The 24,436-nt window shown below is 45.3% G+C and overlaps 2 protein-coding genes and 1 long non-coding RNA gene across 6 annotated transcripts; 2 read left to right on the top strand and 1 right to left on the bottom strand.

The window, feature by feature from the left end:
* Window positions 1-4,499: 4,499 nt before the first annotated feature.
* On the top strand, window positions 4,500-10,002 carry LOC120670226 (protein FAM91A1-like). The gene is made up of 10 exons (XM_039950289.1): window positions 4,500-4,630; window positions 5,115-5,232; window positions 5,548-5,644; window positions 6,072-6,178; window positions 6,357-6,479; window positions 6,673-6,826; window positions 7,302-7,362; window positions 7,488-7,852; window positions 8,026-9,643; window positions 9,759-10,002. Exons 1-10 carry the CDS (start codon window positions 4,500-4,502, stop codon window positions 10,000-10,002), a joined length of 3,018 nt encoding a protein of 1,005 aa, XP_039806223.1.
* Window positions 8,404-11,161, bottom strand: LOC120670227. Its single transcript, XR_005673109.1, has 2 exons — window positions 9,916-11,161; window positions 8,404-9,826 (listed from the first exon to the last, which is right to left on the bottom strand). It is a non-coding gene; the product is annotated as an uncharacterized LOC120670227 (long non-coding RNA).
* A 6,100-nt stretch (window positions 11,162-17,261) lies between these two features.
* Window positions 17,262-23,951, top strand: LOC120669542 (beta-1,3-galactosyltransferase GALT1-like). Of its 4 annotated transcripts, none has more exons than XM_039949314.1 (9): window positions 17,291-17,546; window positions 18,698-19,760; window positions 20,027-20,262; window positions 20,473-20,754; window positions 21,264-21,392; window positions 21,519-21,698; window positions 22,071-22,178; window positions 22,396-22,641; window positions 22,679-23,093. In XM_039949314.1, exons 2-8 carry the CDS (start codon window positions 18,992-18,994, stop codon window positions 22,603-22,605), a joined length of 1,914 nt encoding a protein of 637 aa, XP_039805248.1. In that variant the 5' UTR covers window positions 17,291-17,546; window positions 18,698-18,991; the 3' UTR covers window positions 22,606-22,641; window positions 22,679-23,093. The 4 variants fall into 4 exon arrangements, 3 of the variants coding, with proteins under 3 accessions (XP_039805246.1, XP_039805247.1, XP_039805248.1); XR_005672687.1 differs by adding an exon at window positions 23,880-23,951 and having other exon boundaries at window positions 17,292-17,546; window positions 22,396-22,963; XM_039949312.1 differs by having other exon boundaries at window positions 17,262-17,546; window positions 22,396-23,093.
* Window positions 23,952-24,436: the final 485 nt, after the last annotated feature.

Here is a 24,436-nt window from a genome sequence, read left to right as displayed (position 1 = left end):
GGATGAAGTTCTGCCGCTCCACGGACTGCTTCCGAGGCTTCTGGCGCACCAGCGTGGCGTCGGGGTAGATCCTTAGATTGTGCTCGATCACTTCCCTGGGGATCCCGGGCATCTGCGACGGTTCCCAGGCGAACACGCCGACATTTGCCCAGAGGAAAGCGATGAGCGCGTCTTCCTATTTCTCCTCCAGGTTCCCCGCGATGCGGGTGGTCCTGGAGGAGTCCGCCCCGATCTGGACCGTCTTCACGGGGACATCGTCCGGATCGGACGGTTGAACCCTGGGTGCCTTTGCAGGCGCCCTGGGTTGCGAGGGGGATGGGTCCTCCTCGGAACGCGCAGCCTCCGCCGCCAGAGCATGCAGTCTCTCGACTGCAGCGATAGCAGCGGTGCGGTCGCCCTGCACGGTGAGGACACCGGCAGGGGAAGGCATCTTCAAGACCAAATACCCATAATGAGCAATGGCCATGAAGCGGTAGAGTGCCGGTCGGCCAATGATGGCATTGAACGGGAGGTTCACCTCCGCAACATCGAACAGAACGCTCTCTGTGCGGAAGTTCTCCTCGGTCCCGAACGTGACCGGCAGTGTGATGCTCCCCAGAGGGAACACCGGATGTGGGCCCACTCCGGAGAATGGGCGAGAGGGAGTCAGCTTGGACTCCGGGATCTGCAGCTGCTTGAACGCTGCATAGCTGATGACGTTGAGGCCAGCCCCACCGTCGATCAGCACGTGATAGAGCCTCACATTGGATATGACAGGGGCGGTGACTAGAGGTAGTACACCAGCCCCAGCCATATTCTCCGGGCAGTCGGATGGCCCGAAAGAGATGGTGGTGTTCATCCACCTATGGTGCGGCGACGCCTTCGGGACCCCCGGCTTCACCGAAAGGACCTCTCGGCGAAGGGTCTTCATGTCCCACCGGGAGACAAGCTCCCAGCTTCCGCCGTACATTACGTACAGCTTCTTGCGGCGGTCGCCGTTGTCGGAATCGGAGTCGTCATCGTGGTAGACACCCTTCAGCTCCCGAGCAGGGGACTGGTACCCCAGCTCCTTCTCCCCAGCAGCGGCTCCACTGTCGAAGACTTTCTCCTTGCCAGGCCGCTGGCGAGGAGGGGGTGAACCGTCCTTGGAGGACTGCTCACACCGCCCACTGACCCGCTTCACGAGCTTCTGGATCTCGCGGCAGTCAGCGGCGCTGTGGCGAGAGGTGGGATGCACTGGGCATGAACCTTCGCTTCCACCTTGCGGGCGAGGGCGTTTGCCATGTGCATTCTAGCCCCCAGCCGCTGCAGCAGCAGCCGGCGCCGCTGCTGGTGCTGCTGCTGCAACGACTGGCCTACCAGAATGTGGCTCCCCGTGACTCCGGTTCTTGTTCTTCTTCTTCTTGCCACCGCCCTGAGCAGTAGCACCGGAGCCACCAGCCTTGGCGTCTCCGTCTTGGGGGGCTGAGTGCCATGCACGGCCCTCAGTGGCCCTGGCACACTTGTCTGCCAGGGAGAAAAACGTAGTAACGCTTTCCACCTCATGCGTCGCCAGCTTCTCGAGCATCTTATCATCACGTACTCCCTGGCGGAAAGCAGTGATAATAGATGCATCGGAGATACGAGGAATGGTACCCCATACCTTGGTGAAGCGCGAGATGAAGGCCCAAAGCGTCTCTCCGGGTTTCTGCCTCACGGCGTGGAGGTGTGCCTCCACACCATGCTGCTGGTATGCGCTGGCGAAGTTCGCTGTGAACATCGCACAGAGCTCCTCCCAGGACTGGATCGTCCCAGGTGTCAGGTTCATGAGCCAAGTCCGGGCTGGCCCAGACAAGGCTACATGAAAGTAGCTCGCCATGACGGCGTCGTTACCACCAGCTGCTGTGATGGCGGTAACGTACACCTGCAGGAATTCCGACGGGTTAGTGGTACCGTCGTACTTCTCCGGCAGGTGCGGGCGGAACTTGGACGGCCATGCCACCGCGCGGAGGTGCTCTGCCAGCGCAGCGCAGCCCACCCCAGCCACCGGGGCACACGCATGTATCCGGGCGTTCACTGGAGGCTTGGGTGCTGCCACGTCCAAGTCGGCGTTGAGGTTGCATCCCTCAATGTTGAGACGGCGCTCTCGCGCCCTCTCAACGGAGATGCGGGCATCCTCTCCCGCGCACCGGCGGTTGAGCTCCGCCCGCAAGTCTTCTGTCCGTGCGCCCCTCACGGTGGGGGAGCGCACAGATGCCGACTCACCGCCCTGGTGCTGGTGGTAAGGTACCACCGCATTGCCGAGCGGAGGTCGTTGCCCAGTCCTTGCAGAACTGGGGGAGGCCTGAGCCAGATGGAGGAGATGGTCAACGTCGTCCCGCCACTGCCTCAGGGCGTCTGGCGAGGCTGCAGCAGCCGGAGGGTTGCGAAACAACTCCCTAGCCGCCGCCAGCGCTCCGCCGCTCGCAGCCTGCGAGGGGGCCCGTGACGGCCGCCCTGACCCTTGCCGTCGAGCAGCGCGCGCTGCCGCCGACGGTGCCTGCCCCACAGGCACGGTTGCCCCTGGAGCAGGAACTCGAGAGGCATGTGACGTGGAGGACGCCACACCCTCCGTCATCTCCACATCGTCCACTCGAACCATGGAGACGAGGAAGAGATGAACTGCGACCAACTAGGCCCCTACCGGCGCGCCAAATGTTTGGTGGGAGTGATTGAAAATAGGAGGAGCATCAAGCAGGCATAGTTGTTGGGTGCTGCTCATGCACCATTGGCAAAGGGTGAAAATATGACTTCAAGAAAGACATGACTCATACATGCGCATAGGAACTCAGGCTATTATTTATCACAACATGCGACCAGAATATGTCACGTCGAATAAGGAGACGGTAGCCTATCTATAGGACCAAGAAGCATAGAAGAAAGAAAAGGAATTGATGCAATATTTTTAGAAAAATATAGTTTCCGATTCAAGTACCTAAACTAAAATCAGAATTCAATTTTCTATTCCTACAATGATATCTTCAAACCAAACTACAGTTGATATGTTTGGGTAAAATTATTCTAGAATATTTTATTAAATTTGGAACAATTGTTTGAGCTTCAAATAAAAAAATGTTCTATCTTTCCAAAAATATTTTGATAAAACGTTGGTCTAAATATAATCAAATGTGGTCTTGTTTTGAAGATCTTATATTAAGAAAATATGGTGATGCAATTAAAATTTAATTTTAGATACTTAGATTTGCAAATATAACTGTCGTGGTGCTGCAAACCACAGCCGGGTGGCGGAAGGCACCCGCCTAAGCCCAGAGGGTGTGTACTCGGGGGGTTAGCTAGTCCTAGTTCTATCTCGCTCAAGAACACGATGATCACAGCGGGATTAGAGTGGTTCGGGCCGCTGGAGAGTAATACCCTACGTCCACTGTGTGTTGTATTGCCTTGCCTCGAGAGAGTCCGCGAGAGCCTGTCGTGTACAGCGAGCGCCTCCCTTTTATATCTCAAGGGGACGCGTACATGGCTGTTGGGACCCCGACAGGTGGGCCCAACGATGTAGTACAAGATAACGTACTATTCATAATTATGGCGTCGCAGGCGAAGGAGATCTCTCTCCTGGATTCCATTGTCTGCTCCTGGAGTTCCCCGTTCAGCGTGTCCAGGCGCTGTCTTGTCAGAACAGCGCCAGGTATAGCCAGCGGTGTTGCCTGCCACGTAGCTGAACGGGCCGCGTAGCTTGCAGCGTAGGCGGCATGATGGAAAAGTGACGTGCCGTCGTATCCAATTAATGCGGCAGGCGGGCTCTGAGCGGGTGCGGCACTGGCGGCTACACTGTGTACCTTGGTAATACGCGGTGCACAGTGAGGCTTGGCAAAGGCTGTCCCGCGTGCTGCGACGACAGAGCACGCCTCAACCATCCGCATTAAATGCGGTGGGTGGGCGAGTCTTCCAGCGGAAGGCTCGCGCACGAGCCCACGCCCGTGCCTCCGGGACACGGGGCGGCTCTGGACCCCCACGCGGTAAGGGAGGTCCGAATGGGCGTAGGAGGTCCTGGACCCCTATGGGGGGTCCGAGGCCTCGGCTGCCAGCTCGGAGCTTTCCTTCCTTAGGGACACGTGGCGTATCCGGACCCATCCCAGTCGGGGAACGGGTCCGGGGCCATTGGCCTGGTGAGGAAAGAGCCTGACCCGTGGGGCTTGGCTACTCCGTCCTTTGCGTGCAGTTACGGATAACTACGTGGGTCCTGCCTTGCCGCAGTAAGAGTGGGTATTCCTATTACAGGGTACCGACAATAACATTGTAGCTTTGAAATATTGTTATGCTTTTTTAAGCAAGTGCTTGGACCAGTCCATGCATGTCTGTGCATGCAATGGTTATAGTTTTCCCAGGAACTTGTGGGTCAGATCATGCGATCACATACTGTGCCCTCCTCTCTCGCTCCCCCCCTCTCTCATTAGAATTGGACAGAATCTGAGACAACCGCTCCCATTGCTCGATCTGAGGGCAAAGAAGATCGGGATAGGTACGCCGGAGGACAGGGGAAGAAGATGCAGCGACAGATGGCGGCGACGGTGGAGGAGCAAATGATGGTCAAGGCCATCAGGGAGGAGTCACCATGGGAGGCCCTTCCCAAGCGCATCCAGGCGGTGCTCGTCACCAAGGAGGAATGGCATCGCAGGTATATTCTTGCATGAGATCAAAACTTAGGAATCAATTAATAAATCCTATGTGATTCTACTAGTACAAAACTAATCATGGGAGACTTGTGCACTTATGTGATCAAATGTGGATCTTATTTGAAAATTATGTTAATGCTAGTCTTATTTATAATTTTGTTAGGCTCATGTTTTAATAGCCAATCTTGCGGGTGGCAAGAATTGTGTTGCCATGCGAATAGAACCTAAATTAGAATTACCATATGCATGCTTAACCCCCCCCCCCCCCCCTTCATCCTAAAAACACTATAAGACAATCGACATGATGGCACATAAAAACATCAATGTCTTTCAACCATAGTCTCATGGATACTAAAATCATACTAGGGGACCTTGTTAAAATACATAAACCTAGTAGCCCTTTTGCAGAATGAGCAGTTGTTTGATTGCGCAATCTCATATCTATCATAATTCTAATATTTTGGTTCATACACACATTGACAACAGGATTGTGGATTATTGCATACGTAAACGCTTGCCATGGAACTCCTGTTTTGTACGAAAAGTATGCAAAGAAGGAGAGTACTATAAGGATATGATGCGCTATCTCCGCAAAAATCTTGCAGTATGTTGCCTAGATTTTTTCTTACTTATTTCCTCAACAATTGTTAGAGTGGTTGTAAAGACTTTTATCAAATAGCAGAGCTCATGAACAAGTTTCGAAAGGAATTTTTTACTGTTGTACTTTTTTTTCACACTTCCAAGTGCGAAACACAACTATTTCATTGAAAGTATCTTCAGATATATGTTTCCACCAATTTATGTCATAGTTTTTTTGCGTCTCGCATTTTTTTCATGTTTTTATCAAGAAGTTATAGTATTGTTACTCTTGATACTCTTGTAGAGCACTTTCTAACTGCCTTGCAATCAAATTCTGCAGTTATATCCATACCATCTTGCTGATTTTACATGCCGAGTAATGAGGATATCACCCTTCAAATATTATTGTGATATCCTTTTTGAAGCTATGAAGAATGGTAATGACTTGTTAATCGAAACATTTTATGGTGTCACACTCCACATTATTATCTCTCCTACCATCATGCCCTAATGACCTAATTGAGTTGTTTCAAAAGTGTTCACCATGAAATGCTATGCGCCAATGATAAAACATGTGAATGTTATTTCTTCAAAAATCAACATAACTTGTGCTTCCTGCTAATAAGATTTGTCTCTTGTCAGCCCCACTCTAATTGATATTTTCTAATCTCGAAAATCAGAGGAATTTGATTCAAATTTTGATGATATGCACCTTTAATTTTGTTAAATATTTCAATGATACGTAACTATTTTTTAGTTATTTTGTGTGCTTTTCTTCTAATGCACATATTATCATTTAGCAAACTAACTTTTTTATGTTCAAACAATTGTTTTTTAGCTTTAAATTATTTATAATACTGGCAGAGCAACCATACGATAGTATACCAAACTTCAGTGCTGCAGATGCTTTGAGGATTACTGGTATAGGAAGAAATGAGTTTATTGATATCATGAATAAGTGCAGATCAAAGGTATCCATCTATTATAACTTGCTTGTCATTAACATCATTGTTTCAGTTGTAATGCATGTGTAGTTTTGCTCCTATAATGTAGGAATGGACTATAAGGTTACTATTGGCCACATAATAAAAATAAATGTCCAAATTTTCCTCGGTTACAAAATAAATCTTTTATTTTTCTATATTTCAGAAGATAATGTGGAAGCTGAACAAATCAATTGCGAAAGAGTTGTTGCCTACAGAACCTGCAGATCTAGAGATAGAACCATGGTGGGGTGTTCGATTTGTCAACTTTACATTGGAAGAATTTAAGGTTAGATCCATCTAGGTGATCTTTCTTATTTATTGACTTATTGTCACAATGCAGTTTGACTGAATAATATATTGCTATCATTTTTTTGTCATGTTAGTATACATTAGTTTACTTGAAGTTGTTTGTTCTCAATGGGAGGAATTAATACATTAGTGTTTTGTATTTTGGGAATTGATTTGCTACTTCACTGTAGAAGCTTTCAGAAGACGAGACATCAGCAATAGATAAAATTTGTAAGGAAGAAGTCAATTCATACGTCCTATTTGATCCAGACGTTATCAGGGGTCTTTACAGGAGAGGGATGGTATACTTTGATGTCCCTGTTTATCCTGATGATCGTTTCAGAGGTATGCAACCTGAGCAAGTTGTGTCACTGTTTAGTTATACATGATTTTATTAGTTTGGGATCATTCTTAAAAGTATTATCACATAGGCCTATATTCATTCATAGTTTCCTTATGTCAACTTTTTGGGGGCAATAAAGATAATGTCAAAAAGAAGCTTGAATCTTTCTTATTTTCTCCAAAAAAGAATATTTTAGCATAAAAACCATAAGTTAATATATCCTAGCATGCAATATGTTCAGTCGTGCTTCAGTTTTGAATTTGGGATTATATTTAAAATCATTGTCACATAGGCCCATATTCATTTACATTGGTATCATGTCAACTTTGGTTGCAATGAAGACAATGTCAGAGAGAACCTTGATTGTTTTTTATTTTCTCAAAAAATAATATTTTAGCATACTTAGCTCTCTAATTTATATTTTATTGGGCATTCTTTCGGTGATGCTTCAGTTTTGAATTTGTACAATCTCTTCAGTTTCTAGGCTTGAAGGTTTTGTTTCAAACAAGGATCAGTCATACGAAGATCCAATTGAAGAGTGAGTAGTTTTGTTCAGTCATCTTCTATGAAACAATAATGAGCTGCATTATTTATTCAATTGTATTTAATTGCTAGATTTTTTTCTATGGCTGCTAAAATTAGTTTACGGCCTTTATATCGCAGGTTGCTATATGCTGTATTTGTTGTATCAAGTGAAAATTCAACAGTCGCTGAATTAGCTACAACTTTACAAGCTGACCTTTATCAGCTCCAAGCAGCTGCATCATTTGCCTGTCGACTGGGTTGGGCAGTAAAGCTTTTGGATACTGACTCTATTCTTAGAGACTCAACCAATTCTACAATGACGAGTAATATCCTTATAGATGATGATGAAGGTTCATGTGTGAGTATCGCCTCAGAAAAGTATGGTCATGAGTTGCTTAGTACTGATTCGGATGGAAATAAGAAAAACTCTGAAACAGCTTATGTGGGCTTCATTGTGGATGCTAACGTGACTTCATACCTGATGATGGGTTCACTCTCTCCAGGTTAAATTCTTTTCTATTTCTTAGATATTTACTTTTCTAAGAAAAAATCAATAGGATTGGTCCTAAATTAGCTATACCCTAATATTCTAATTGACAACAAAATTGTCTTTTATTTCTCTGATGATTTTTCTATAAAGTGAAAATTTGACTAATTCATTTTAAATCTATTCCAGGTTTAAAGTCACATGCCGTAACACTATATGAGGCAGGAAAGCTTGGTGATTCTTGCATTGCTGAGTTATGCAATGATTTAGCTAGTTTAGAGGGGAAACACTTTGAGGGTGTGTTGCAGGAATTTGCAAATCATGCTTTTAGTCTTCGATGCTTCCTTGAGTGTTTGCTATCTGGCGGAACTTCATCAAATGAAACAAGTGATAAGAATAGTGAAGTAAATAATCAGAAGTGCTCCGGCCAGGCTGATTTAGATACCCATTCTACCAAGGAAAACCAAGAAAATGATGTTGACAATGCTGTTGAGAAAAATGAAAGTGCAATTATAATTTCACAGCCTTCTAGTGGAGGTCAACATGATGAATTATCACAACAAGATCAACAAAAGGGAGATTCTGAAATTGCAGATTGGAAGATGTCATCACCCTCAACTATTGTATCTGAAGGCAAGGAAAACATACTTAAGTATGAATTTGGTAACAATCATGCTACAAAGTTTGATGGTTCAACTGGTTGCTGCTCTTTGTTGAAGAGTAAAAGAAGTTATCGAGTCAATATTCTTCGTTGCGAGAGTTTAGCTTCTCTAGCCCCATCAACACTAGAAAGACTACTTTCCAGGGACTATGATATGATAGTGTCTATGATTCCTCTTCCATATTCAGCATTTCTACCCTGTCCGAATGGCTTGGTACATTTTGGTCCACCTTCTTACTCATCAATGACACCATGGATGAAATTGGCACTGTATACGTCAGGGAGTTGTGGCCCAATATCAGTAGTTTTTATGAAGGGGCAACGATTGAGGTTGTTGCCCGAACCATTAGCTAGCTGTGAGAAGGCATTGATATGGTCTTGGGATCAATCTGTGGTGGGTGGACTAGGAGGAAAGTTTGAAGGGAATTTAGTGAAAGGAAATCTTCTATTGCATTACTTGAACTCAATGACAAAATATTCTGCTGTGATAGTGCAACCACTAAGCATAGATGATCTAGATGAAACAGGAAATATTATCACCATGGATATCCCATTGCCATTGAAAAATGCTGATGGGTCAATTTCATCCACTATAGTAGGCGATGACTTGCCTAAGAAACAAGTATCAAATTTGATTTTATTATTGGATGATCTATCCAGTAAGGTTGATTTGAGCATAGTTGGTTACCTTCATTTAGTAAGGCTTCATAGGGTTAATGAATTCAGTGAAATTCCTGAGTATGAAAGTTACGAATGGATACCATTGAGCATAGAATTTGGTATCCCTTTGTTCAGTCCAAAATTATGTGAAAAAATATGTGAAAGGGTGGTTGAGTCAAAAATGCTTCAAAAAGGAGATATCACAGAATATTATGAGACAATGCAGAATGTGAGAAAGACATTAAGAGAACTATGCACCGAGTATCAAGCAACTGGTCCAACAGCAAGGCTATTCAATCAGCGAGGAGGCTCAAAAAATAACTCGCCACGCAAACTAGTGAAAATTGTAAGCAGTAAATGGAGTCCATTCCATGATCCACCATCGCCCACTCATCCTGGTTCCCCATCTAAACAAGATATAGCTAAACCCACAAAACGCCTTAGATGTTTCACTGAAGTTCTGAGCTTTGATGGCAGCATCCTCAGGTACCATCTTATGGGATTAAAGAACATCAGGAAGATTTGTTGTATAATTTTCACTAAGATTCATGCAATCCTGTTTTTGTTATTGACACGTTGTCATCCTTTCGAATTTTGATAGGTCATACGCACTCACTCCCGTATATGAGGCTGCAACAAGATCCATCTCTGAAGAACAACCATCCACACCTGCAGCAAAATCGGATCATGATGATGCAAACACCAAAGATGTGGCCCTACCAGGAGTTAATCTGATATTTGATGGAGCAGAATTGCACCCTTTTGATATTGTTGCCTGCCTCCAAGCTCGCCAACCTCTCTCACTAATAGCTGAGGCTTCATCCACATCATTGGCCATGAAATGACAAGTCAACTTGAGCATGTTTTTTAGACGATGTAGTGCATATCATTGTCTTCTTTCTATTGACATGTGCGGAACTGATTCTTGAACAGGAAGTTCTGAAAAGAAATATTTTTCAAAGCTTGCTGGGAAGACATTTTGGCACTAGATGCCTTGTCTAGGGATAATCATTTTGGCAAAATGCGGAATAGTGATGAGTTATGAAGATAGCTATCTATTAGTAGCATACTCCTTCCATACAAAAATATAGCTGCATTTAGGTTTCTCTGAAGCCAAATCTTTTCATTTTTGACCAACAAGATATCTAAAAATATGTTATTTCAAATAGAAAAAGATACATGTTATGGTAGTTGGTTTCATGATGAATCTAGTACCATCATTTTTAAAAATGAAAGAAAATAGAGTAATGAGTAACAAAGGGAAAGTAGACTAACACATCATCAAAAAGTAACAATGACTAGTAACTAGTGCTCTCTTATAAACAATTTTGCCACATGGAAACCATAGGGGTCTGGTGTATGAGTGGCATGAACAATCAAGGAGATAGTTCATGAGACATTAAGACGGGTTCTCAAATCTTGTTTTTTTCTAAGTGTGGTATACTGGAGTCCATGTAGCAATACATGACAATTTAAAATTCAATAATTGAGTAAAGCTATTATCTAATTGTATATTCTGTAAGTATATATTTTTCTTTAGTAGAAGGAGATGCGTAACGAATATCATTGTAAACCAATACGATAATAAAGTAGGGCTGGAAAATGAGCCGGCTTGACTCGGCTCGCTTCATCTCATTATCTAAACAAGCCAGCTCGACTTAGCTCGTTAACAAGTAGAAAAGCCAGCTCGGCTTGGCTCGATCCAGCTCGCAAGCTAGTGCAGTGACTATTGCTCAGATATATATATAAATATTAGTATCTACCAAATAGATTACGTTAGAAGTTACTCCTCATGTTATATCAAATAGAAAAAGGAGACGTGATGAGTGCTAACATTATATTGCTCCATGTTCCAGAAATTAGTCCACAACTCTTACCTGCTATGCTACTGCAGCTAGTTCTAGACTTCTAGTCCTACTAAGCTTGGGCATTCGGTACTAACCGAACCGATCGGTTCGGTTCTTCGATTCCTGCACAAGTTCGGTTCTTCAAAAATAGGTACCGATCAGTGATCAGTTCCGTTTAGAAATAGGAACCGAGGAAATTTGGTTTCGGTTCTTTCGGTTAGGTTCCGGTTATAACCGAACTAACCGATCTATCTCAACGCAGTCCACAATAGGGCTGGAAAAAAAGCTCGTTAAGCTGGCTCGGTGGCTCGTTTCAAAATTGCTCCGATTACGTTTGTTCTTTTTTTTAAAAAATAAAGATTAGTTGATTTGGAACAAAAGTCAATTTTGGCAGGCTCGGCTCGGCTCGTTATGCTCGATTTGAAGTTGCATATCAAACAACGCGGGAGACTATAATAAATACGAATATATTGATTTCGAAGAAAGCTCGAAAAAAGTCGAGGCTCGGCTCGATTCCACCCTAGTCCACAAAATCAACAAAAACCAACCAAAAAAATGAAATCCCAGGCAGAGGGGGCTGCCATGGCGCCACCGCCGCCGCGTACGCCCTGGCTGCGCACCTGCCGGCGTGGCCGCCGCCGCCACGCACGCCCTGGCCGCGCGCCTGCCAGCGTGGTCGCCGCCGCGCACCCCCTGGACAGCGGGGTGACCGCCGACGTGGTCGCCACCGCGCACCCCCTGGCCGGCGGGGTGACCGCCCCCGCCCCTTACCAGCTGGATCCACGAGTGCCGGGAAAAGAGATGGAGGACGCCAGGATGGAGCGCCGGAGCGGAGGATGGAGCGTCGGCTCCGCCGAGGAGTGGAGGAGGCCAGGAGGGAGCGGCGGTGCGCCGAGTGGAGAGGAGAGGTGCGAGCGGGGGAGCTCCGGGGCAGTGGCGAGCGGGTCGGCGGGCGAGCGCAGGGCGGCGACGGCTGACGGGCGCTGGACGGCCACGCGGGTCTGAGGGGCGAGGGCCAGGGGCGGCGGCCGGCAGAGGGTGGGACTCGGGCTGGCGGCTGTAGTGGGAGACGGGGGGTGGGGGTGGGGGTGGAGGTGGGTTGTGTGTCGGTGCCCTAGAGTTGTTGGGCCGGTGCCCTACTGGTCTTAAAGAGGGGCTAAATGTTACTTCGATTCTTCGGTTAATCAAACTTGAGAACCGAAATAACCGAGAAAGTTTGGTTCCTCACAACATGGAACCAAAGCGAAACCGAATTTTCTCGGTTCCAGTTCTTTCGGTTCCGGTTCTCGGTTAAATTTGCCCAGCTCGGGTTACTACCTTGCAAGCCATAATAGTAAAGATATTACATAATATTGAGTATTAGTCTATCACAAGCATAAATGCAGATCATGTCAAGCACAAAATATTGCCAAAATACACAGGAAAGTAACTTTTCATTTTGTCACTTGTGACTCCCGATCCTTCCTAATGAGCAGCTCGTTAAGCTCGCGAGCCAGTTCAAGCTGGCTCATTATACTAACGAGCAAAAAATCATGCTCGGCTCGTTAGTAAATTGCATCGAGCCAAGCCACCTGCAAGCCAAACGAGCTAACGAGCTTTTTGTTCAGCCCTAACGATAAGGGCTCAACTCATACTTACCTAGGGTTTGTTTAGATTGTAATTTGCCAATCTTAGGTAAGTGTTTAATTACTACTAAACTTACTAGTTGACTATTATTAGCATCCTTGTTAATAATACTGTCATTGCTCGGAAGGGATGGGTCGAATTCGACCCTAAGGTTTGAGTGTATTCAATCCATAGACCCAAGCTGAGTTCATGGTTCTCAAAAGGGGCCATTAGGATCAATTTTATGGGTCGGTTCAGTGAACCGTTGGTTTGACCCGCACCATCGCTATCTGGGATTCAGAACTGCCCTACTGACTTTTAGCAGCAACTTAGTGTTAAACAATGGTCAAGATCAGTGTAATTGCACAAGATCAGCATGCAAGTAGTCATGAAAATAACATTCTTCGGTCCGTGGGGTAAAGCTGTAAAAGTGCACGCAAATTGTAGTACACATCAAACTAGCTGTAGCTGATGGGTGGGTGCTTGGTGTCCCCTAGCTTTTCGTTGAGACATAACATAGGATGAGCTATTAACATCAGACTAATTAGATGATTGTTGCTGGTGTTGGGTGATTAGTTGAGATAAGGCCCAGGAGTTGCAACCCCTTTCTCACAAGAAAATGCCAGCTGACGTGTGGATATTTTCTTTTGATAGGTGAATAGGTCAACGTGTGATGCAAGTATGCTTAGAAAACTTGGAGAGATGTACTGGTCGATGTCCCTACCCAACACCAGTGGCACTACCACATGAGTACTATTTAATTGTAAGTCACTGTACGCATAAATGTTGACATGGCATACCAGGTCCATTTTCTAGAGAAGTCGTATGTCAGCAACCAGCTCTGAAAATACGAACGGTGCGAGGAAAAGAAGAGGAGAAAAACGAAAATACCACTTCTCTGCCAAATTAGCAGGTGGAGAGAGAGAGAGTTGCTTCTGGTTCAACTAGGGCTGGACGAAAAACTCGTAACTCGCTAGCTCGCTCGACTCGCTCGTTAATGGCTCGGCTCGAGCTCGACTCGTTTTATAATGAGCCAGCTCGTTTTATAACAAGCCAGCTCGTTTTATAACGAGCCAGCTCGAGCTGGCTCGCGAGCCGCTCGTGAGCCATAACGAGCCAGTTAATTATGAAGCCAGCAAATTTAAATGGGTGCATTGTTAAAGACAAAAAATTCTAATGACTCATATTTGAAGAAAATGAGTGCTGCAATGTTAAACAAATTTGATAAATATTTGGAAGAGAAGAACAATGTCATTGTTATTGCTACAATCCTTGACCCTAAGTTCAAAATGATATATATTCAGTTCTATTTTAGTCAGCTTTATGACTCCTCAAGGTATGAACAAGAGGTTGCTTATATAAAAAATGAGTTAGAATAGTTGTATAAGAAGCAAGAATTGGAACAATACTGGAAAATGGGTAAGAAGAGCAGCATAAGAAGCAAGAATTGGAACGAGCCAAACGAGCTATAACGAGCCAAACGAGCCATACTCTGTGATGATGTGTGTTCATATTGTCTCTCTACATTGGCTCGCGAGCCAAACGAGCTAGCTCGAGCTCGCTAACGAGCCGAGCCGAGCTAGCCTGCTGGCTCGTTAGTATAACGAGCCGAGCCGAGCCAATATGTTAACGAGCCGAGCTATAACGAGCCGAGCCATAACGAGCCGAGCTGGCTTGATATCCAGCCCTAGGTTCAACCCAATGTTGGAACTGTTTCTTCAGAAAAAAAGGATTTTCTCTGAAAAGAAAAGAAAAGGACAGGGCAAAGTAAAGATAGACAGACACTTTGCTTGGGAGCTGGGACTCCAAGGTTGGGGAGCTTCTTTTTTGTATTGGGTTGTCTAGATGGAAGCAGATTGGATTCGTAAGGATTCGGATTTAGATATCTCGAATATATCAATTTTTTATTTCTATCCCTTATAGTGAAAGCAGATCAGATTCGTACGGAGATTCGAATATCTCAAATATACTTTCTGTTTTCTTTTCTTTTTCATTCCATATCTCTGCATGGACGACCAGCTTGCCCTAACCACAAATTTACACGGTGCCGTCCCGCACCTGGAACCCACCGTCAGTATTCTCTCCTCTCGTGCACCGGCCTGGTTTGGAAGTGAGTCTGAGAGGGACGCAGCACGACACGGCACGGCACGACACCGGCCATCGGGAGAGCGTGCAGGAAGCAGGACGAATTATTGTACTGGCTGGCTAGCTCCGTGCCCAACCGTCAGTAGCGCGACGCAGACCTGTGCGGGCGCCGCAAATTCGCCGGCCGGTGGCCGGTGGGGGCTTTAGGTAAAGCCGTGGAGGGCAGCGGGGTTTTGACCGGCAGCGGTCGTGAGAAAGGCCGCAGGAGAATTTGGATAAGATCCTTCAAATAGCCTGATGATCACTTGACCGGATCGTTTGATGACGCAAGATAGCGACAGTAACGTGGTGCGTGCTGCTGGATAACCGCCCAACGCCAACCCCGTTTTGTTTAAGTGGTATACGTGTAAGAACGGGCGTATTTTGATTGAAGAGAACTCAAATCTTTCTAAGTTTAACAAACAATTTGTTTAATTTTCAATTTGCATCATACTATGTTTGTATCCAAAATGATTTTGAAATTATATTAAGTTTTAGCTATGATATCATGGTGCAGGACAAATCATAGATCAAAATCTACTATGAAAGACTTTTCTTGATCAAAACATGTTTAACATTTCTCACCCACAAAAAAAATGTTTAACATTTTTAGACGGAGGGAGTAAATGTTTTTGTAATTGCTCGATGGTTATAGGCATGGCGATGCCCGTCCCCTATACTGAGTTTTTTTTCTCATAACTAAATGGTAGAGCGCTTGCTATTTTCATAAAAGAAAGTACTAAGGTCATGTTTAGTTTCCAAAAAGTTTCCTACAGTATCCTTCACATCGAATCTTCGAACACATGCATGAAATATTAAATGCAGTTAAAAAACTAATTACACAGTTTAACTGTAAACGAGGAGATAAATCTTTTAAATCTAATTAGTCTATAATTATATATTAATTATTTTTCGCGAACTAAACAAAGTCTAATTACACCTGATGCAGAACGTCTTAAAAATAAAAAAAATAGATTTCTCCCTCTCCCCTAACAGGCTGTACTCAAAATTTTCCAGGGCCAAGCGAACATTCGTTGATACTTTGGGCTCTTTTTTGAAAGGTTTAGAACGCGAATCTCCCCTGCCAAGATTTGGTGCCAATTTTGAACCCCAAATCCGTTGTCACGGTACCAAATCTGCATCCTGTGCAACAGCAAATCCGCCACTCTCCGGGAAAATAGGGGGCATCGTAAAAGGCCCCGCCCCCGTTGGCACTGCCGCATCGTGACTGGCACAGACGATTGCCGGAAAAAAGAGCCTCGGGCCACCAAACGCGCCCTGCTCTCCCTCCGACCGAGAAAGAACCCCGCCCGCCCCGCTCGCTCGCCGAGCCATGCCGCAGCACGCGACCGAGCGCGAGGTCAAGCTCGACTCGGCGAGCACGAGGCAGCCGTCGACCCGACCCGGCCGCACACCAACCCACCCGCCCGCCTCCACACGCGCCCGCGCGACTACTCTTTCTCTTCTCCGCCACGGCAGTCAGCAGGAGGAAGGCGCGCCCGACGGGTATGGTTGAAAATGGACGGAAAAATCCCGTTTCCGTCCGTCTGTTTTTTCTTATTTATTCCGTATTTTGACCTATATGGAAACGGGACGGGAAAGTCCGGAAACGGGACAGAAAACGGGATGAGTGTATCCGGGAGCGGGACGGGAAACGGGAGAGGGGTTATCCCGCCCGTATTTGCGGGATCCCGTATTTCGACCGGGATACCGTTTTTTATCCCGTTTTCACCAAATACGGAATAGGCCCAATTTATACTATGTCCGGCCCAGCCCAACACCTTGACATATAAAGTCAGCACTCAGCAGTTCACTTACTGGTCCAGTCCAATTCTAGTACTAGTCTTGCTGTTGCATGTTTCCTTGACCCTAGGTAGAAGCACAAACTGGTCGAGTTCTATATGAGAAAGTTTCATGGTGACTACTATCAGATTTACTTAGATGAGTTTATGAGTGTGGTCAAGAACTTGTTCCAGTTTTATGCTAGCTCTAAACCTGCAAATTCAAAGAGTTCTGTGAATGAGAATAATCATAGCAGCCCAGCACATCCACTAGTTGAAAATCAAGATGCTGAACTTGAGAGATTCTTGTATAATGATAATGGGGCCTCCAACAAGGAGTTGAATGAGTTGGACAAATATATGGCTGAATCTCTTACATAACAGAACCCATTTGACATTCTGTCATATTGGAAGAACAGCACAAATGAATATCCAATTTTCTCACAAATAGCACGGGATATGATGCCCATTCAAGTTTCATGTGTATGTCCCGGTCGAAGTCCCGGTTCCCGTCCTATTTTCGTGGTATTCCCACCCATATTTGTTTGTTTTTGTGATCCTGTATATTCCAATCCCGCTTCTGTTCTCGGTTTTTCCACTCCCGCTTTCGTTTCCGGTAAAAAAATATGCCAACAGAAATAGAAGAGGAGTTTTCCCACCTTCTTCCCGTTCGTTTTCGACCCTACCGACGGGCCCCGACCACGGCCGCCTTTTATTCGCTCTCGGTCGCTCGCGGCCCGGCGGGTTCGTGGCGTCAACCTGAAGCAGCCTCCTCCTTCACACGGCCCTCTAGGCTGAGGCTGAGGCTTCGGCTTCGCGTCCCTTCGCTGCGCTTCTCTCCTCGCTCCTCGGCCCCTCCTCCGCCCGCCCGCCTCGGCCGCGCGGCTTCTCCGAGCCTCGCTGCTCGCTAGCTTCTCCTCGCTCCGGGGCCCGCGGCGGCGGGCTGGGCGGGACTCGTCTGGAGGGCTCTGCCCCGCGCGCGCGAGGGCTTCGCGTGGCCGAGCAGCCGAGCGGCGGCGGCGGTAATTCCTGGTGAGTGGCTCTGGCATCGGGCTTGTGCTCCGCGGGCGTCGAGTCGCATTGCGAGGTGGGGAGCGAGCTGTGTGGAGGGCTGCCGCTGTCGCGTGGAATTCGGGGCGCGCGTGCTCGCGAGCTTACTGCTGTCTGCTTCACCCCTGATCTCGCATGCGGCGTGCGCCAGATTTCGTTGGGATTGTTATCGTGATCTGCGCATTTCCAAAGGAACAGGTGCTCTTTCCTTCTTTTCTAGTAAAAAAAATCTCCGGCAGAAATTTGTCGGTGGGGACGTGGGGTTTGTGGGTTGACGCTACATTCGCGGCGTCTGATTTTTTTTTGCGAAATGTAAACTGATGTTTTCCCCCCTCCCTGTAATTGCTTCTCCTTCCGCTGTTTGTGATTCTGTGTCTGAAGCTTCTCGTGATCTGCATAGGTTGAGCATCACCTGTTTCGTGCACTGTCATGCTCGAATCTCCCCCTCTCATACACAGATATATAGCTTGGTTATTGGTAGGCGCGATCCCATCTCACAGTTTTCTGATAATTTTGCTGCTGTATCAGATATTTTTTTATCTTTTTATTGTTGATGTGATGTGATTCGTAGTCAACCTTAATTTTTCCCCATTTGGTAGTCGAATTGAAGTGCATCGCTGATGAGTCTCTAGCAGTGGGTTTTGTGACTCGTATGTCATTTGTGATAGATTCTTATATGTGTACAAGCGAGTACACATATACGCTGACTGGAATCCTACTGTAATACACACATGGCGTGTTATTAAACCTTAGTGTTGGAATATAAGTGAATTGTCCACCTCTCCCCATCAGCTTAAGCTTTTGGGTTGAACTGGTCGGTGCATGCAACTCAATATGGTATCAAAGCCAGAGGTCTCGAGTTCGAATCCTGGTTAGTGCAATTAAATTAAATAATTACTGCTCGCTCCTATTCCACGTCTGAGGCCCGAGGGAGCCTCCACGTGAGGGGGAGTGTTGGAATATAAGTGAATTGCCCACCTCTCCCCATCAGCTTAAGCTTTTGGGTTGAACTGGTCGGTGCATGCAACTCAATACTTAGCCTTGTATGCGCGAATGAATGCTGTTATGCAATCAACATCTCAAAAGTGCAGTGTGACAACATTAATGAGTGTGCACCTTCTTCTTCTTCACAGGATAAAGTTCATTCTTGTTTGGTGGTTTCTTCTGGTTTGTTGAGCACACCTACCTGCCTCAAGTATAGCTGCTACGCTTCCCTGTGGTTATAAAGCTTTCAGGATACACCTGGGAACGTTTGGTTACTTTGAAGTAGCTGTTGGAGCATACCACATCTTGGTGACGCAGGAATTCTTCAACTTTCTGATCGGATGGTTTTGTTCTGATTTTTTTTTCTGAAATTGTGCGATGCTTTATTGTGAAGCCATAGTGAATGCAAACTCTGGACCAACTTGTCACAAGGTTTTTGAGTGATGAAGAAATGGCATGGTGGCTTTGTCATAGTATCTATGTTCGTCATCTTGATGTTAAGATATGTGATATTGGATAGTCCACTTGCAGAAAAATCCCTTCAGTACGTCTTCCAGCAAAACAGAACAGCAGAACTACATTGGTTAGATGTTCCAAACCCTCCTGCAATCCAGAATCCACAGAACTCTTCTGAAGTAATATCTACCAAACTCTTGGCATCCAACCTTTCCATTACCAGAAATCTCTCTGATAAAGAACTACAGTCTTTGCATTCTTGGAATCATTTGAGGAATCTAGTATCTCATGCCCATATCCTACCAGATGGAGTAGCGGCAATCAAGGAAGCTGGAGTTGCATGGAGAGAACTAAATACAGCCCTGGCATATGATGATTCAATTGCTTCTGTTAATGGCAGCACCCAGCAAAAGGACAAAGGAAAACAATGCCCATATTCTATCCGAAGAATGAATGCCACGAGGTTAGGGGATAGGTTTGCTTTAAAGATCCCCTGTGGATTGATTCAGGGCTCTTCAATAACTATCATCGGTACTCCTGGTAGTCTTCTGGGTAATTTTAAGATAGAGTTAACTGGAGCTGCAGTTCCTGGTGAACCAGACCCTCCCATTGTGCTTCATTATAATGTCCGTCTTCTTGGTGATAAACTTACAGAAGATCCTGTAATAGTCCAAAATACATGGACTGTAGCTGATGATTGGGGTTCTGAAGACCGCTGCCCATCTTCTGAATCGGATGCTAAGGACAGTGCAAAAGGTACTTATCTTACTCGCCTATGCAAGCACCATGATAGTACAGTATTTCATTGTGTATGAGTAAGACCTAGTAAAATATCAATATACTCATATCCACTTGTTGAAGTATCAAAGCTAGGAATCTACAAATAAAATGAGATGAAAATATTATTTAATGTGGTTTTTTCCTTCATGGTTTTTTCAACAAAATGGTTTGTGGTCTGCATGAATATATTTAATCCTGGTCTCAGGATTGACATTGGTTCTTTGCCTTTTCTTGTTTTACAGTGGATGATCTAGAAAAATGTAGTGGCATGGTAGGCAAGGACCAGAAAGAAATCTTGGCCTCTAAGTTTCGTTCTAATGTTTCATCCATGCCACCTGCAAGGAAAATGAGTGCAGAACCTAGAAAATATTTCCCCTTCAAACAAGGATATCTTGCTGTAGCAATTCTTCGCGTCGGAGCACATGGGATTCATATGACGGTAGATGGCAAACATATCACTTCCTTTGCATTCCGAGAGGTAAGTCTTGCACAAGTAATCCATCATGCCTTTTGTCCTATAGCAATATATAGTCAAAATGATTTTCAATTCATGCTTAAATATTTTCTTTCTCATAAACACCGATATGAAACTATTTTAATTGCCTATGCCCTATTATAGCGATATCACAATTTGTTATGGTGTTTTATTTTGTTATTATTTTTACACTTTGTACATCGATCTATCCAGGATTTGGAACCAGGGTTTGTTGGTGAAGTAAGAATTGCAGGAGACATTAAATTGCTCTCTGTAATAGCAAGTGGTCTGCCTACAACTGAGGACTTTGAGCATGTCATGGACTTGGAAACATTGAAGGCTCCACCTGTGCCTCTGGATAAATTTGTCGATCTTTTTGTAGGGGTCTTCTCTACAGCAAATAATTTCAAACGCCGGATGGCAGTTCGCAGAACTTGGATGCAATATGATGTTGTCCGCTCAGCAAAAGTTGCAGTCCGTTTCTTTGTTGGCCTGGTAAGAACGGAAATTTGAAAAGAGGACAGATATATCATAGTAATTCGGCCATATAGTAGCTGCAGCATTGTGTTTTATTATGGTTCTACTTCTGTGCTTTGAAGTTATGTACGCATGAGACAAATTGTGTATGTAGAAGGACAACAGCACAGAAGGTGTCACTCATGTTAATACATCCTAAACAATATGTTGAGTGCATTATCATTTATCAATCTCATACATCTTATGCATGAGATTACCATTCCATTGATGGAATTTCTGTCTTTGTTCATGGCATTCTTTTTGTAGTCGCTTGCAAATTATCACAATACTCTTCATGGCATTCTTTTTGTAGTCGCTTGCAAATTATCACAATACTCTTACATCAGTACCGTTCTGAACAGTAGATCAACATAATGGTTTTTCCAAACACTATTCTATTTGTTATGCTTTTCACCCCTTTACTAGTTTGAGTTAGAGCTCCCAACTTCAGTCTACTCTGTACTCATTTTCCTTCCCTTTTTTAAAAGCACAAAAATGAGGTGGTGAATGAAGAACTCTGGAATGAAGCACGGACATATGGAGACATCCAGTTGATGCCGTTTGTGGATTACTATAGCCTGATTCTCTGGAAGACCATAGCGATCTGCATCTATGGGGTATGTATAATTTGTTATGAGTTTTATTTAATTTAGAGGGCACTTATGTGTGCGTAATTTATTATGAGTTTTATTTAATTTAGAGGGCACTTGTCTGTGCATTTTCTAAGCAATTATTGTTTACAGACAGATGTATTGTCAGCCAAGTATGTGATGAAAACAGATGACGATGCTTTTGTTCGAGTGGATGAAATACTTTCTTCCCTAGACCGAGTAAATATCAGCCATGGACTTCTGTATGGTCGTGTCAATTCAGATTCTCAGCCTCATCGAGATCCATATAGCAAATGGTACATAACCCCTGAGGTAAGTTGTGTTAAACTATATATTTTTATATCAAGAGATTATGCACTTGGTAAGCACATAGAGTAGACAGGCTCTAACATTTCATGGGCACGCTAGAAAGAATGAAAATATGTACATTTGTCCACAATCACTTCTTTACGGAAGCATCCAGTAATTAATCGTGGGAAGATGTGAGAATCAACATAAAAGCTGGTTAATCGCCTGCATGGCTGCATACTTTTAAGCATGAATTATGGTTTGTTTGTCACTTTCTTCTTCGCACAACTGTTTTTTAGGCATGCATTTCTGCTGCTATTTTCAATAATTTAACTTCCCTGTTACTGTCATTTCTTTGGTGGATTAAGTGTTGTAATTAATCTTTACTTTGAGTAGGAATGGCCTGAGGAGAGTTATCCTCCATGGGCACATGGACCAGGATACATTGTTTCACAGGATATAGCAAAGGAAGTTTACAGGAAGCACAAGAGGGGGGAGTTAAAGGTACTGCCCAAACTTTTGTGATTTTTTTCCTTTTGTGCTGTTGTATGGAGTAATTATGAAGGTTTAGTTGCTTCAGTTAGGATAGCATTTAAACTCAAACATCAAAATACCAGGATATCTACTCAGTATCTAAAAAGATGCCTAGCTTTATCAGCTGCTTATTTCTATGTGAATTGTTCCTCTACTAATTATAATCGTGTCATCTTGACTCTTACAGATGTTCAAGCTGGAGGATGTCGCAATGGGGATATGGATCAATGAGATGAAGAAGGATGGATTGAATGTCAAATATGAGAATGATGGGAGGATCTTGGTCGAAGGCTGTGAGGATGGGTATGTGATTGCCCACTACCAAGAACCAAGGGATATGATGTGCCTCTGGGACAAATTTCAGAAAACAAAACGAGGAACATGTTGCAAAGAGTAACAGAACTAACGAAAAGTAGCCCTTCATCCTACGGTGGTGGCTGCTGTTGGCCGTTGCCTGAACCCAAACCGTGGTGGCTGCTGTTGGCCGTTGCCTGAACCCAAACCTTCGCGCAATGACAATCTTGACACATCCCTATCTATAAGGACTTGCAGAACTTGGAAGGCTACAAAGTTTTGGATATCTTCCAGTTTAGTTTTGTTCACAGTTGGAAGAATTTCAAGTCTAACTAGGGAATACGCATTGTAGACTATGATAGGCCACATCTGTTTTTGGCGTAGGTAGGAGGGTATTGCTTTATTTACAGTGTGGCTACTTGTAGAATATCTGTTAGAATGTAGGGATACAGGGGCGGAAGGTTATTTCGTTTTTTTTTGATAAAAGTATGCTAAACGCATACGGACCTGTATTATACCATACCAAAGACGTACACAAGACCGTACAAATACAGGTACAAACCATACGTATACAGAGTGGATGACTGTGCACACCATTTTGCACAAAGAACCCTACGAGAAAAACAAAATACATAGAAGATGCAGAGGGCATTTGTGCAGTACACCGCCGTCTTCAACCTCCGAACTCCTATGGATGACAGGGAAGCCTTCATCGAGGAAGAAGGAAGCCATCGAAGATGCCCAGGCCCAAGGGAGCCCCATCGCAGCAAGGCTTTTAAACGAGCCGCAAAAGAAAGGTCCAGTGAAAGTCCATCGGCCGGGGACGCACCCCGAACTCTCCTGAGCGTGAATCTGTGCAAGTCGCCGCCGGCGAGCAGCAAGAGAAAAGCACAGATCCACCCACCACGCAACCACAATCCCAACAGCCATCACCCTGCAGCACTTCACAGATGCTTGGAACATACCTCACCAAAACATCAGGAAGCCGACTCCTACCTCAGAGTCTCCAAGAACCGGAAGAAACCTCACGACGGCGAGGTACCTAGCTCCATCGGACCCCGCCCTCACTGGCTCCTCGCCAACACCGGAGAGAACGCCGCCGAGACGATGAAGGAGCCGGAGGGACTTATTCCACCGACGCGCCGCCGCCGTCACCGCCTCGCCGGCGCCACAAGGGAACCTAAACCTAGATGACCTAGGATCTATTCTACACCGCCGGGCAAGGATCCACGGACCCCCAATGCATCCGAGGCCTATACGGCCGCCGGAGGTGAAGGGGACCGGCGGTCCCGCCGGCGGGAGCACGGGATCGCCCCCTTTCGCTGCTCTCACTGTAGCGCTCGAGAGAGGTTTGGATGTGTGGAAACGTCCCGGCAGGTTATTTCATTACTTGTCAGGATAGATTGAGAGGCAGTGTTACCATTCTTTGAAAGGAATGCATTGTGCACCCGGTGTAAATCTATGTGACGGCTATGTCCCATATAATTCATTCTGTGTTCCCTCCACACCTGAAAATTTTGAAGTCATACAATGACAGTCCCCTTTACAACTCATTCTGGAAATATTCAAATTGGTACTGATTAAGTTATACATTCAAGTTTTTCAAAAGATTATACTACATAACAGGTGCTGAAAACATATAATAGCATAAAAAGATGAAGACACCATTTTATCACCTGTACTGAGTGAAGTTACACTACCATGGTCATGCTCTGGTCTGGTCCGTGGTCAGTGGTCTCTGCTTGTTTTCAAGCAACCAAGCAACCGATGCCGTAGCGGCCTAGCGGGTGTGGGGGAACACAGGGAAGAGGCCGCTGCGCACGGCCACAACCATATGTGAGCGGGGAGCTCTCCATCAGCTCGTCCATCTCCTTCCCCTACCCCGGGAAGAAGCACCAGCAGACCCTGTAATTCCGCCATGACTATATACTCAT

The sequence above is a fragment of the Panicum virgatum genome, chromosome 4N (assembly GCF_016808335.1).
Source record: "Panicum virgatum strain AP13 chromosome 4N, P.virgatum_v5, whole genome shotgun sequence".
Taxonomy (NCBI): Eukaryota; Viridiplantae; Streptophyta; class Magnoliopsida; order Poales; family Poaceae; genus Panicum; species Panicum virgatum.
The sequence above is the reverse complement of the archived record's forward strand: the minus strand, read 5'-3'. Positions and strand labels throughout refer to the sequence as shown.